Source organism: Geotrypetes seraphini, chromosome 1, assembly GCF_902459505.1.
Source record: "Geotrypetes seraphini chromosome 1, aGeoSer1.1, whole genome shotgun sequence".
Taxonomy (NCBI): Eukaryota; Metazoa; Chordata; class Amphibia; order Gymnophiona; family Dermophiidae; genus Geotrypetes; species Geotrypetes seraphini.
Genome location: NC_047084.1, coordinates 128,264,179 through 128,277,873, shown reverse-complemented (window position 1 = coordinate 128,277,873; position 13,695 = coordinate 128,264,179). Strand labels below are relative to the sequence as shown.

The 13,695-nt window shown below is 46.3% G+C and overlaps 1 protein-coding gene across 1 annotated transcript in view; it reads left to right on the top strand.

Annotated features, from left to right (window-relative positions):
- The window catches only part of CCNA2 (cyclin A2), a 66,977-nt gene that overhangs the window by 26,852 nt on the left and 26,430 nt on the right, over positions 1 to 13,695 (top strand). The window contains exons 4-7 of the mRNA XM_033938364.1: positions 1,030 to 1,253; positions 1,368 to 1,572; positions 9,502 to 9,615; positions 10,516 to 10,649. Of these exons, the coding sequence (XP_033794255.1) occupies positions 1,030 to 1,253; positions 1,368 to 1,572; positions 9,502 to 9,615; positions 10,516 to 10,649 (677 nt within the window). The remainder of the gene's footprint in view (positions 1 to 1,029; positions 1,254 to 1,367; positions 1,573 to 9,501; positions 9,616 to 10,515; positions 10,650 to 13,695) is intronic.

Here is a 13,695-nt window from a genome sequence, read left to right as displayed (position 1 = left end):
CTCAATGCAGACAAGTATAATGCGCACATGTTAAATGTGAAATACCCTGGAGTCTTTGTTGAATTCCATGAGCATTTCTACACCTCAGCTTTCCCCATCTTCCTGCTTAGGCCAGTAGTGGGGCTGCTGCCTTCAGGCTCCCCTCTTAACATGCATGGTTTCTTTCCCTTTGGCTGCATTTGAGCTCCTTGCTGTCTGTTCTCCCCCCCCCCCCCCTCCCCCTCCTTAAAATCTGCTGCAGTGGGAACTCACAGGCAGCCTTATGCGTCACTGGGGCTTTGCTGTCTCTGTATGCTTATACAGGCAGCAAGACCCCAGTGATGTATAAGGCTGAGTCCCTTCTGGATTCTTTAAAGAGGAGGAAGCAGACAGTAAGCTCATGTAGCCAGAAGGTAAGGAGATGACAGTGGCATGTGAAGGAGGAGAGCCTGGTAACTCACAAGGCTGTCTGCGAGTCCCTGCTGGGACATTATTTAAACAGAAGGCTGCAGGGAAACCAAAGGCAGCGGAGGGGAGGAAGAGAGCCTGGCACACAGAGGACTCTGCTATATGAGAGGGGGCTTTGTATAGGGTGTAGGGAGAAGTCAGTTTGTAAAAACATATGTATAATGTCCACATTGTATGAAAATATGGTAATTCTCTTGAACCTGGGTGCTGAAGTTGCTACTTGTCAGATCTTTGACACAAAACTGGGACCCGGTATCGGTCCTAAGGCTTGACCATTTTAGCTCTAAGTTGGTAACCTTTGATGGAAACTGAAACAGAATCTCTTCAATATAACTTATAAAAGGGCTTAACTTGCTAGCCAGGTTTTTCTCTGCCGTCATTTACTATGTTTCTAGGTAACTTTATTGCAGCATTACTGAAGTTATGGCTCTTGGGTCCACAGGAGAAAAGGCGAGACCTTGTATTGAATTACTTGTCCTGCATTTCCATATTTGAGGCTGTTGGCAGAAGTTCTGTTCAAAAGTCAGCTATTTGTTTTTTTTCTTTTAAAACATCTTTGTTTGCCCTCTCACTTTTCATTAGGTTGCCTGCAAGCCTAAAGTGGGTTACATGAAGAAGCAACCAGACATAACGAGCAGTATGAGAGCCATCTTGATTGACTGGCTTGTGGAGGTTGGCGAGGAGTACCAGCTGCAGAGTGAGACGCTGTATCTGGCTGTGAATTACATTGATAGGTTCCTCTCTTCTATGTCTGTGCTGAGGGGGAAACTTCAGCTTGTGGGCACAGCTGCAATGCTGCTGGCCTCGTAAGTAGAAGGGTGGGAACGGGACTTGCCTGAAAACTTAGCTGCTAGAAAAATAATTATTCCTTCTGCTGCCAGTAGACACTAACATTTCCCTCCTTTAAAATAACTCTTTAGAAAGTTTGAAGAAATCTATCCCCCTGAAGTTGCTGAGTTTGTGTACATCACAGATGACACCTACACAAAGAAGCAGGTGTTGAAGATGGAGCACTTGATCCTCAAGGTCTTGTCCTTTGACTTGGCTGCTCCCACTGTCCACCAGTTCCTTACTCAGTACTTCCAGTGTTATCCACTTACTGCCAAAGTCCAGTATTTAAGCATGGTAAGTAGGTCCTGTTAATCTATACTTGGGAGAGGCAGGCAGCCTAGTGTGATTTGATAGCTAATGGTTAATGGGTAGTTGGGACTTGGGGATAACATTATTAAGATCATTATTGTTCTTCATCATCTCTCCAGACCAGCACAGAAACCGATAGCTCACCATGACCAGCAAGAAGAGACTGAGATACAAACTTTTGGCTGTAGTATAAGTGGGCTGTGCAGTCCCAAGTACAATCAGTCTACTCTGTCTCCAGCAGGTGGTGGTAAGCTATTGCAGTCTTCCTGGTTTAGTGTAGGGCTGTTGGACTTTGTTTAGTGGCTTTCTGGTCCCCCATCTCTGGTGCCAGACTGAGCTTGGGGGGGGGACCCTTTCCCCTCCCCCATTTCCTCTACCTCTCCAAAATTTTTTCTGTAGAGGTTCCTCAGCTGTAAGCCTTGCCACCCATATAGGCAAGGCATATGACTTAGAGCCAGTGGCGTCTGTAGTAAAAAAAAAAAATAATAATCTTGAGTCAGTGCTGGTCTGAAGGGAAGCCTTCAATTGTCTCTTAATTGTTTTTATTACTAACCAGCACTTTTTCTTGTAGCTTAGTCGCATATTGCGCAATAAGCACTTGAAAGGGAAAAAGTGCTCATTGTACTCCAGACTCAAAGTCGATGCAGCCAGCTTGTGTTCACGGTGTGCCAGCAAGTAGGGTTCTCCTTCCAGTGCATCGGCAGCAGGCAGTGGGGAAAACTGGGCTTCCCTCACTGCCCATACAGGGATTTCCCCAGCCACCAACGGTCAGAGAAATAAGGTTTCCTTTACCACCGATAGTGTGGGGATTCCTTTAACAACTGCTGCTGGCTTTCTTGATTTAGCGGCTGGGACGATTTGGGCCTCTTTGCAGGCTTTGGGAGATTTTTTTCGGTGGGTTTTGCGCTGGTTTTGTTGGGAAACTCCTCCATTTTGTCTGCAGCCTGTGACCTTCCCCCTGTATTGGAGGGTATCGTAGTTCTCTTCATCAGTGTTCTTCAACCACCGGTCCATGGACCGGTGCCGGTCCACAGAAATTTCCTGCCGGTCCACAGGGCTGGCATGTGCATCAGGCTCAAAACTGTGTCCTTCAACTGCCGGTCTGCGGTGCTTTGTTAATAAGATTATATTGTGTGTATATATGAAAAATGAATGGAAAAAATAGTGTTACAATTAGGACTATGGGTGCAGGGTCTGGGGTGGAGATTGGGTAGAGATGGGCAGAGTCTGGCCCACAACTTAGCCCAGTGTTCTTCAACCGCCAGTCTGCGGACCGATGCCGGTCCACAAAATAATTATTTTATTTCTGCTGGTCCATAGGTGTAAAAAGGTTGAAGAACACTGCTCTTCATTATCTTGCAGGTGTCAGGGATAGGTTCTGATTCCAGGAATTCTCAACTCCACACCCCCCCCCCTGCTGATGTTGCCTGGAGCGGGCGTGGTTTCCACACAGGGGGAGTACTTGCAGGCTGTCTTAGTTTTAAGTTTATTTGTATCTGGTCAGTTTACAATAATAAATACCCTAGCCGCGCATGCGCACTCTTACCGGCGTGTTACCTGATCTGTAGTTCCGTGGTCGGCAGAGTGCACATGCGCGCTTACCACGCATCTATCTCTCTCTCGCAGCGGGCTTGCCGGCTCCGGACAGACTGACAGTTTATTAGCTGCCGCCGCGGCTCCTCTATCGAATCTCACCAGCATCGGAGAAGACTTCCAACACCAAACCTGCCGACTCCAGAAGCGTTTGCAGCACTCTGCACACACTGCTTTGGGGCCTTCTACTACCCTGATTTGCTCTGCTGCGTCTCTGATGTCATCAGGGACGTGCCAGAGTAAATCAGGGCAGTAGAAGGCCCCGAAGCAGCGTGTGTAGAGTGCTGCAGATGCTGCTGGAATCGGCAGGTTTGTCAGGACCGCGGGAAGAGAAGGGGGGGCAGTAAGGGACTAAGGGAGCCGGCCCGATCTCGGGAAGGGAAAGGGGGGGTAGGGGAAACGCTGCTACTGCACAGGGAAGTGGTGTGGGGGGAGGGAAATGGAGGGGGAGGGAATGCTGCTGTGGCTGCTGCACAGGGAAATGGGGGGGCAGACATGCTGCTGCATAGGAGGCAGGGAGAGAGACAGATAGAAAGAAAGACAGACAGCGGGAGGAAGGGAGACAGAAAGAAAAGAAGAAAGACACAGGGGCAGGGAGAGACACAGAAAGACAAGACAGACAAAGGGGGCCAGGGAGAGAGACACAGAAAAAGACAGACATATATTCTAGCATCCGTTAATGTAACGGCCTAAAATACTAGTGTGTGTGTGTATATACAAATACTTATTATTGTAAACTGACCAGATACAAATATTTAAAATTGCATAAATCGCTAAGAAAAAAAATGGGGAAAGTTAATGACTGTTACTGTTTTGTCAGAATGGATTTGACTTTCATCGGACACTTGTCAATCCTACTTTGCCTGCAATATTCTGCATCACCTCTTAGTCTTTGGGATGCTTGAACCTGTTCCAGTACCACGAATGAGGGCTTAGGCAGATGCTCCTTATACTTAATGCCAGAAGGGCTTGGTGATTTGAAGAGACATTCTGGTTCTACGGTCACCCATTTTTTGTGACTTTCTCTTTTCCGAGTGGTCCACAGAGTACTGTGCTAGCTGATGTCTCCAGGGGAGTTTCTAGTGTCCTTGGATCTCCCAGACGTTTATCGCCTTATTTCAGTCTCCCCAGAGCATCGCAGAGTTCTATATTTCCATGTTCCACATCAGCATTTCCAGTTCGCAGCTCTGCCCCTTGGCCTCGCAATGGCTCCGGCACTTTTGTCCCAGTGATTGTAATTGAGACGGCATTCCGCTAACAGGGGGTCCATGTTCACCCTTCCTGGGTCAGCGGGTGCTGCAGACTCCATCTCGTTGGGTGTACGAAATCACTGGGGATGGTAATGTCTCTGCTGCAGGCATGGGTGAGTTCAGGATTTTCTAGGGCTTCTATTCGTCTCCAGATGGAATTGTGCATTTCTTTTCGGTGTGAATAGACTGAACTTTCATCCGGCTCTCTTGGCCTGGGTTTATCTACAGGTTCTGGGGCTCGGGCAGCCTCCTTGAAGGCGATCCCCTAGGCCAGAGTGTCCATGCACCCTTGACGGGAGTCCCTCTTCTCTTTATGATCTCTGCTGAGGTTTTCCATCTTTAACGGCTGCTCTCCTGGACAGAGCCAGATAGCAGCAATTTGAGATGGTGGCTCTCAGCTAGGGCTAGCTTCTTCAGCTTTCCAAGTGGATAACTCTTAGAACGAATGCTGTTGGGTTGCGGGTTCATTGTGGGGCCCATTCCATTCAGGGATGGTGGACTTCTGGTCCGCAACGTTGGTTGACCTTTTGGCTGGCGCTACTCATTCTCCAACCCCTTAAAAAAACCGGTGGCGCAAGTGTTCTTTGACACTGTGGCGGTGGCATATTTACATTATGAGGGAGCTCTAGTTCTCATTCTCTATCGGCAGTATTCCACTGCGAGGAAGTGCTTTTTCTGCCTTTCTTGGCACTCCTTGGGGCTGGAATCGCCAATGTTCTGGAAGTCTTCCTCGGCCAACATTTCCTGGTCACAGGAGCCATTCCGTCTGCTCTTACAAGAGCTGGGGTTTGCCCCAGAGGGTCTTGTTGGCTTCGGCAGAGATCTCGAAGGCTGGGTGCATTTTTCAGTCGATGGCACAGCGTCGGGGGAGTGCAGCATGTGTTCTGAAAAGATTTAAGATTTCTGTAGCACCCAGACTGAGTTGGGATTGAACACCTAGCATATGAAATCCTCTAGGGACTAACAGAAGATTATCGAAGGTATAAACCTAATCTTCCATTATCACTTGTGTGGCTTCCCATTCTTGGGTGACTAAGTTTCTGCTTCAGGTCTTGAAGGTGATTTCATGACACTTCAGTGTATAGCTGTAACTTGTGTTGTACAGTTCCATGGTTTAATTCACTGGAGCCAGTCACTCTTTAACCACACAAGAACTTATGTATTTAGCAGTCCACAGCGAGGCTTCTCTGACATTCACAGCTGGTGAGATTGGGAGCTGTAGGGGAAGCCAGACATAAATCAGTGGTATAAGTCACCCCCAGAGTTGCCCCAACGAGCACAAACTGCTCCTTATTCATGCAGGTATGACAGCACCTGTTACCTGAAACCTTCTTGGTGATGGGCTTTGAACCATTTTTTGAATTTCATGGTATTTGCTGTCTTCCTTCTCATAGTAACATAGTAAATGATGGCAGATAAAGACCCGAGTGGTCCATCCAGTCTGCCTAACCATACATGCTCCATAAATTTAATTTAGTTTAAATGGTCCTTTTTCTTAGATATTTCTGGGCCAGAAACCCAGAGCCCTGCCCAGTAGTGTGCTTCGGTTCTATCTACTGGAGCCTCCATCAAAGCTCACTCCAGCCCATCTTAACCATCCCAGCCATCAAAACCCTCCCCAGCCTGTCCTCAACTGAATGCCAATATACGGGACACAAGCTGTGGAAGCCTGCCCAATACTGGCCTTAGTTCCTTCAATTTATGCCCATTATTTTCTGATTAGAGATCCTCTGTGTTCATCCCATGCTTGTTTGAACTCTGTCAACAGTTTTCTTCACCACCTCCCTCAGGAGCGCATTCCACGCATCAACCACCCTCCATAAAGAAGAATTTCCTAACATTACTCTTGAATCTACCACCCATCAACTGCAAATTATGCACTCTTTTTCTGGAATAGATTTTGTTCTACCTTAATACCTTTGAAGTATTTGAACGTCTGAATCGTATCTTCCCTATCCCTTCTTTCCTCTAGTCTAGGGTATACATATTTAGGACTTCCAGTCTCCCCTCATACGTCTTCTGTCACAAACCTCCTACCATTTTTGTCACCTTCCTCTGGACTGCTTCAAGTCTTTGTCCTTTGCCAGATATGGTCCCCAAAATTGAACACAATACTCCAAGTGGGGCCTCACCATCGACCTGTACAGGGGCATCAACACCTTCTTTCTTCTACTGGTCACGCCTCTCTCTATACAGCCTAGCATCCATCTGACAACAGCCACTGCCTTGTCACACTGTTTCTTCACCTTTAGATCTTATCACCCCAAGGTCCCTCTTCCCATCCGTGTATATCAACCTCTCACCTTCCGATTTCTAATCCCCAAATGCATTACTCTGCACTTTGCATTGAATTTTAATTGCCAGATAGCCCATTATTCTAACTCCTTTTTCATGTTTTCCACTCTATCCGCAGTGTCTACTCTATTACAAATCTTGGTATCATTTGCAAAAACGCAAACTTTTCCTTCTAACCCTTCGGCAATGTCATTTATAAACATATTGAACAGGATCGGCCCCAGCACTAATCCCTGAGGGACTCCACTACTCCTTTCCCTCCTCCAAGCGAATTCCACCCTCTGGCGTCTGTCCGTCAACCAGTTTCTAATCCAGTTCACCACTTTGAGTCCTAACTTCAGCCCATCAAGTTTGTTACATTACATTACGGATTTCTATTCCGCCTGTGCCTTGCGGTTCTAGGCGGATTACAATATAGAAAATATCTGGGACATTCCAGTAGAATTACATTTAAGGATAGGAGTAAGTTACAGGAACAGTGAAGAGTTATGATATTACAATTTCACAGAAGATATTACTTATGACAGAAGATAATACATATAGCAGAAGATAATGCATTTTGCAGAGGTAATACATGTCAACTCGATCAGTTAAGTCAAGAGCCTTCAATGAGGAACCGTGTCAAAGACTTTGCTGACATCTAATTTAATTACGTCTAGCATATGCCCTTGATCCAATTTTCCAGTCACCCAATCAAAGAATTCAATCAGATTGGTCTGGCACGATTTACCTTTAGTAAAGCCATGTTGCCTCGGATCCTATAACCATTTGATTCTAGGAATTTTACTATCCTTTCTTTCAGCAACACTTCCATTATTTTTCCCATAACCGAAGTGAGGCTTAACGGCCTGTAGTTTCCCGCTTCATCTCTGCGACCACTTGTGTGAATAGAGACCACATCCACTCTTCTCCAGTCCCCAGGAATCACTCCTGTCTCCAAAGATTTGTTGAACAAATCTTTAATAGGACCCGCCAGAACTTCTCTGAGCTCCCTCAATATCCTGGGATGGATCCCGTCAGGTCCCATTGCTTTGTCCACCTTCAGTTTTTCAAGTTGTTCATATTCACTTTCTTCCGTGAATGACATATGTAGGTAGTACTTCAGAAAAAGCTACAGGGTGTGTACCAAAAAGTTTTAACTCCTCCCTTGGCTCCCAGAAAGCACTATGTGGTATAAATGGGTTATTGGGCCTGGTCATTTGTTCTCAGCTGGATAACATCAAGGTTAGAATCCTTAGTCTCTTCTCTGATTATAGTCAGTATTTGCCTGGTGGCCCTGAAAGGCATTTCACTGTTGTGGGGTCCCAAGGTTAATGCCTCTGATAGCAGAATCCCCTAGCAGCAATTTTTTTTTTTTTCTGGTTTGAGCTTTTTCATTGCTTTGGGAGTGTCCTCGGCTACCTTCACTGGTTCTGGTTCCATATCAAGTTTTGTTTTGGTTTTTCGTTTCCTTGAGAATCTCTAATTCAGCAAAAGAATTCTTTAGGGGCAACATCTGTTGAGGATGGACGCTTCTGTGCCATATATACAGTGCTGCATATGCCTTTCAACGCTATAGAAATAATTAGTAGTAGTATATCGTAAGCTAACTGAGCCTACTGTCACACACATTTCTGGGTGGTTTTATGCACTGAAAGCCTGTACTAAAAAATTGTTGCTACTAGGGGATTCCATTATTGGCGGCATGAACTTTTGGAACGCAAGTTACTAGGAGTACCAGGCAAATACAGACTATAATCGGAGAAGAAATACTAGGACTAGGGACATGTTTTATTGCATATCAATAACTAAATACAAAGAAGCAAAACCAATGAGCAATAGCCAAAAACATCAAAGTCCAAAGAACAGGATCCCCCCCCATCCCAAGTAGTAGACTTTAAAACAAACCGAATTTGTTTACTCGACATATAATTTAAATTCTGGAGTTTGCTGCCAGAGAATGTGATGAAAGCAGTTAAATTAGCAGGCATTAAAGGTTTGAATAACTTCCTTAAGTCCATAAGCCATTATTAAGATGGACTTTGGGAAAATCCACTGCTTTCAATTCCATCCGTAAAAATCATCAATACAAGACCTACAGAGATCTTTTCAGTTCCAGCTCCTCAACTCTGGAACACCTTAACCATCTATCTCAGGGAAGAGACCATTCTAGATAGGTTTTAAGGAAACCTTTTAAAACCTTTCTTTTCAAGGACACTTTTGATATTTTTGACTAGAGCTCAGTCAATTTTTAAAAAACAACTTTTTAACAATACTTTTTTAATACTATTTTTACTAATTTACATTTCCCCACCCTTTATTCAATTCTTAAATGTCTTACTAAAAATATTGTAGTTCTTCCCCCTTCTCTCATGTTTCTTTTTTGTAAGTCTACATGAGTTTGTCGTATGTATTTAATTGTATCACACATTATATTCATGTACAACGCTTAGAAATGCTATGCATTAAAATCAGTTTTTAAATAAATTTGAAACTTTATTTCTAGGATAAGCAGCATAAAATCTGTTTTACTCTTTTGGGATCTTGGCAGGTGTTTGACCTGGGTTGGCCACTGTTGGAAACAGGATCCTGGGCTAGATTGACATTTGGTCTGTCTCAGTATGGCAGCTCTTATGTAAGAAACTAAGAATTCTAATACTGATGCTGTCACTTTTGAGGTTCTTTGCCACCTCTTGTTTATAACAACAACTATTTGTAATGTTTTTGCCTCAAAAGATCCTAAACTTAAATATATTTGTACCTTCACCTATTGTGTTCTAATTTTATTCCTTTGCAGTACTTGGGAGAGTTGAGTCTGATTGATGCTGACCCATTTCTGAAATACTTGCCATCCGCTATTGCTGCTGCTGCGTTAATTGTGGCCAACTACACAATCACTGGGACTGCCTGGGTACGTATTGAAAGGGAGAGGGACTAGGGAGGAGAGGGTTTAGCTGCTAATGGATATAGAAGTCAGTATCACATGAAGAGATCATCTCCAGCGATGTCTGTATCTGCAAAGCATCACAAGGCCTGATAATCCTTCTAGTGTAATAGGCGTGTTATTCTGGGCAGTAGGGTATTCTCCCCCATGCTCATGAGCTGTGCAGAAGGAATCCATTCCAAGTTTTTCAACTCCTTCCTTCTCCAGATGGCTCTGCTAGCCCTTCAGTTTTTCCTTCTACATGTGAGCCAGAAGGTGTCTTTCTGATTTCTATTTCTTATTTTCAGTTATGGGTTTGTCTGGGGGGGGGGGATCCCTGTTTTGTGGCTATTGCAGGGAAAGCTCTCTCTGTGTGGAGAAGCAGACTTAGGTCTGTAGCTGGTAGGTTAATCCCTTGGAAACCTGTTGGGCTAGCCTGCAGAAAACTTTGTGGTGCGTAGGGTCCATAAGTCTTTGGCGCTTCTATTTCACCTACTTTTCAGACTAATTATTTTCATCAAAGTTTCTTTTGTAGGTGTTTATCATAAATTTCATAATTGTGGCCTGTTTTTTTTGTTTTGTTTTGTTTTTTTGCCGATCTGAAGTGAAAATGGCACAAATCAGATTTCACTTAAAAGTATATTAAATTGTTTTAAGTTTTTTTTAAACTGTCGATCTAATCTCCTGTTTAGACTCCTGGTCTGCACAGTCTCTAGGAAACAAAATTCACTAAGGAGAGCAGGGAATATTTTGCTTTGAAATTTGACTCTTTGATAGGCTAGTTTGGGCTTGGATGTTTGACTTGAGTTGGGTTTGGTGGTTCTCCCACATGTCTTGCTTGCTAATGGACAGTTCTCTGCAAATTGACAAGTTCCTCTTTCCCTATAGCCTGAGTCTTTGGTCCAGATGACAGGATACACTCATGAAAACCTCAAGCCTTGTGTCTTAGACCTCCATCAGACCTACCTCGCTGCAGCATCCCACACGCAACAGGCTGTCCGAGAAAAGTACAAAACTGCCAAGTAAGTGGGCATGTCTAATCTTTCCCAGGCAATTTTTGCTTTTGATTGAGGCTGCCTTTGATGCATCAGAATTGAAGCTGTGGTGAGGGAAGCTCTCGGCCAATAGTTTCCCTTAAATATCTGGATTTGCTTCTCATTTTACATTCAGTACCATTAATGGACTCTCTGGGGAACACTAGACATGCCACCCCTCTCTTGCATCTACGTCCCACAGACTTGGTGCTTGGTTGGATTCCAGCATGATGCAGCTGAACATCATGTTTTTAAGGGATTCAAACTGTTTGCAAATTGGGAAGTGCCCCATATTAAGACTGGAATAATATAGAATCGCTCATCCTGCATTAAGCAACCTTCTTATACAAGTTGAACAATGATTACTTAGTCAAAAAATATATGCTTACCCATTATTTAAGTAATTATATGTACTGTATTGTTTGTTTTATTTTTTATATTTAATAATTGTAAATTTTGAAGTGTACATCGCTTAGAATATTTGATTAAGCGATTGATCAAGTCATCTAATAAACTTGAAACTTGAACTTGATGCTCAGAGACATGGATTAAGATAAGTTCTTTGCTTATGAACTTGTAACAGCATAAAGATAAGTTTGACTGCTGTTTTGCAGCAAAGAATTTGACTTTATCCCAGGACAAGCAGGCAGGTATTCTCACTAGTGGGTGACGTCATCCAACGGAGCCCCGATGCGGACATCTCACAAGCATACTTGCTTGTAGAAACTTTTAGAAGTTTCGAGTTGCCCACACCACGCATGCGCGACTGCCTTCCCGCCCGATGCACCCGGCGTGTCTCCTCAGTTCTTTCTCTTCCACAGAGCTAAGAAGATTGCCTTCGAAACTCTCTGCACGAAGTTCCTTTACTTGTGCCTTCTGTGCCTGCGGTTTTGAGTTTTTTTTCTGGGCTCATTATCGTTGGCTCACGTTGCGTTTTATTGTTTTGGAAAAAAAAGGAATTTATTTCGATTGTTCGACCGGGCAGGCCGCGGCCCCGCGGCTTCGATCTTGCGGTGGAGCTTTTTAGGCCTATGTCCCGGCTTGTTACCGGTTTTAAAAAGTGTGTCAAGTGCCAGCGCGCGATTTTCGTTGACTGACCCTCATCGACGCTGTCTTCAGTGTCTGGGGCCTCAACATCTTCCGAAATCGTGCCAGCCTTGCTCCACACTTACAGCACGTGCTTTTAAGCATCGCTGTATTTGGTGGGAGTCGCTGTTTAGCATGGAGGCGTCCCCAGTGCTGCCCTCTAAGCAGAGCACCACGCCTTAGACTTCCGATTCAACATCTTCGGCCTCGAGTCTGCTCAAGCTTGCCTCGTTCGTGCCGGCTTCGACCCCGACCCCTGCTGCGCTGCCTTCCACTGTCTCCTCAGGTCAGGTAGCGCAGCCTCCCATTCCTCCAGTGGTGCCCAAGGCCTCTAAGAACAAGCCCCGTGGCGGCCGAGTTAGCGATGTCCGTGCGGGAGATCCCATTGCTGATGCGGATCCCTCTGTCGGCTTCGTGCCATGATGGAGAAGCGATTTGTCGAGCTCTTTACCAAGATTGGGCCGATGCTTCTCTTCCAGAACCAGCCTGGGCACGCGGAAGCCTCCCGCGAGGTCGAGCCACCTCCGGTGCCTCCTCGGCGCACACTCTCGCTGCTGGGAACAGAGTCTCGGCGAGTGTCTGGTCTGGCTTCAGGGCATGCCTCGCAAGGAGCAGAGTCTTTGCCCATGCCACCTTTGGAACCGATACCCTCGATGCATGGCTTGCCTGGACAGGAGACATCCTCCGCGATGCCGAGCCTCGAGCCTTGGGGAGCGCCTCGGGGGGCCTCGTCTCAGCCTCTGCCGCTTCGATCCACAGCCTCCAGTCCCATCTACTGTGGCTGCCTCGTCTGGGCTTCACTCGCCTCGACGCTCGAGGCCTGCTTCTCGACACAGCTCCGGTCGTCGATCGAGGCATTCATCGAGACACGCCTCACCTTGTCAAAAGCAACCTTTTCGGGAATTTTCCCCGGAGTACTCGCCGCCTCCTCCGATGCCAGAACTCAAGGACTGTGGGGGTTCGTTCTCCCCTTGCCGGTCCTCGACCTCGGCGAACCAGGCCGCCTCATCTTCTTCGAGCCCGTCTCGAGGCCCGGCTCTGGCGGACCAGTTGTCATTCTCGTCCTTCCTGAGGCAGATGGCGGTGGATCTGGACATCACCCTGGATTCGGGTTCCAAGTTTTCTAAGAAATATCTGGAGACGATTCATCTTCCTCAACCTCCTGCTGAGTCTCTCCGTCTGCCTCTACATAAGCTTCTGGACCAGACTTTCATGAGGTGCTTCGAGACCCCATACTCCATCCCTGCGGTCCCAGGGAAGTTGGATGCTAGGTACCGCACGGTGCACCATAAGGGCTTCGACGGGGCACAGCTCTCTCACCAGTCCCTATTGGTTGAATCCTCTCTGAAGCGGTCTCATCCCTCCCAGGTCAATGCCTCCACTCCTCCTGGCCGGGAGGGCAAAACCATGGACAGATTTGGCAGGCACATCTACCAGAACTCGATGATGGCTTCTCGAGTCCTGAATTACAGCTTTCATTTTGCGACCTACTTTGAGTTTTTTCTCTCCATTCTTCAAAAGTTTTTGCCCTATCTGGACTCTCAGGCTCGCTTCGAGTACTCAGAGGTACTGGCGTCGTTGTCCCAACTCCGCCTGCAGATGATGCAATCGTCTTACGACGCTTTTGAGCTCTCGGCCAGAGCGGTTGCTTGTTCGGTGGCCATGAGACGCTTGGCGTGGCTTTGGACCATTGATATGGACCCGAATCTCCAGGACAGGCTGGCGAACGTTCCCTGTGCGGGAGCGGACCTTTTCGACGAGTCCATCGAGGCGGCGATGGAGAAGCTGTCCAAACATGAAAAATCTTTTCAATCTATTCTCCGCCAGAAACCCAAGCCTGCTATCTCTCGTCCGCCTATGATTTATCAGAGGCGCTACCCGCCGAAGCAGGCCCCCACCATCCGGCCGCCTGTGAAGAGGCAGCACCAGCAGAAGCCCAAACAAAAAC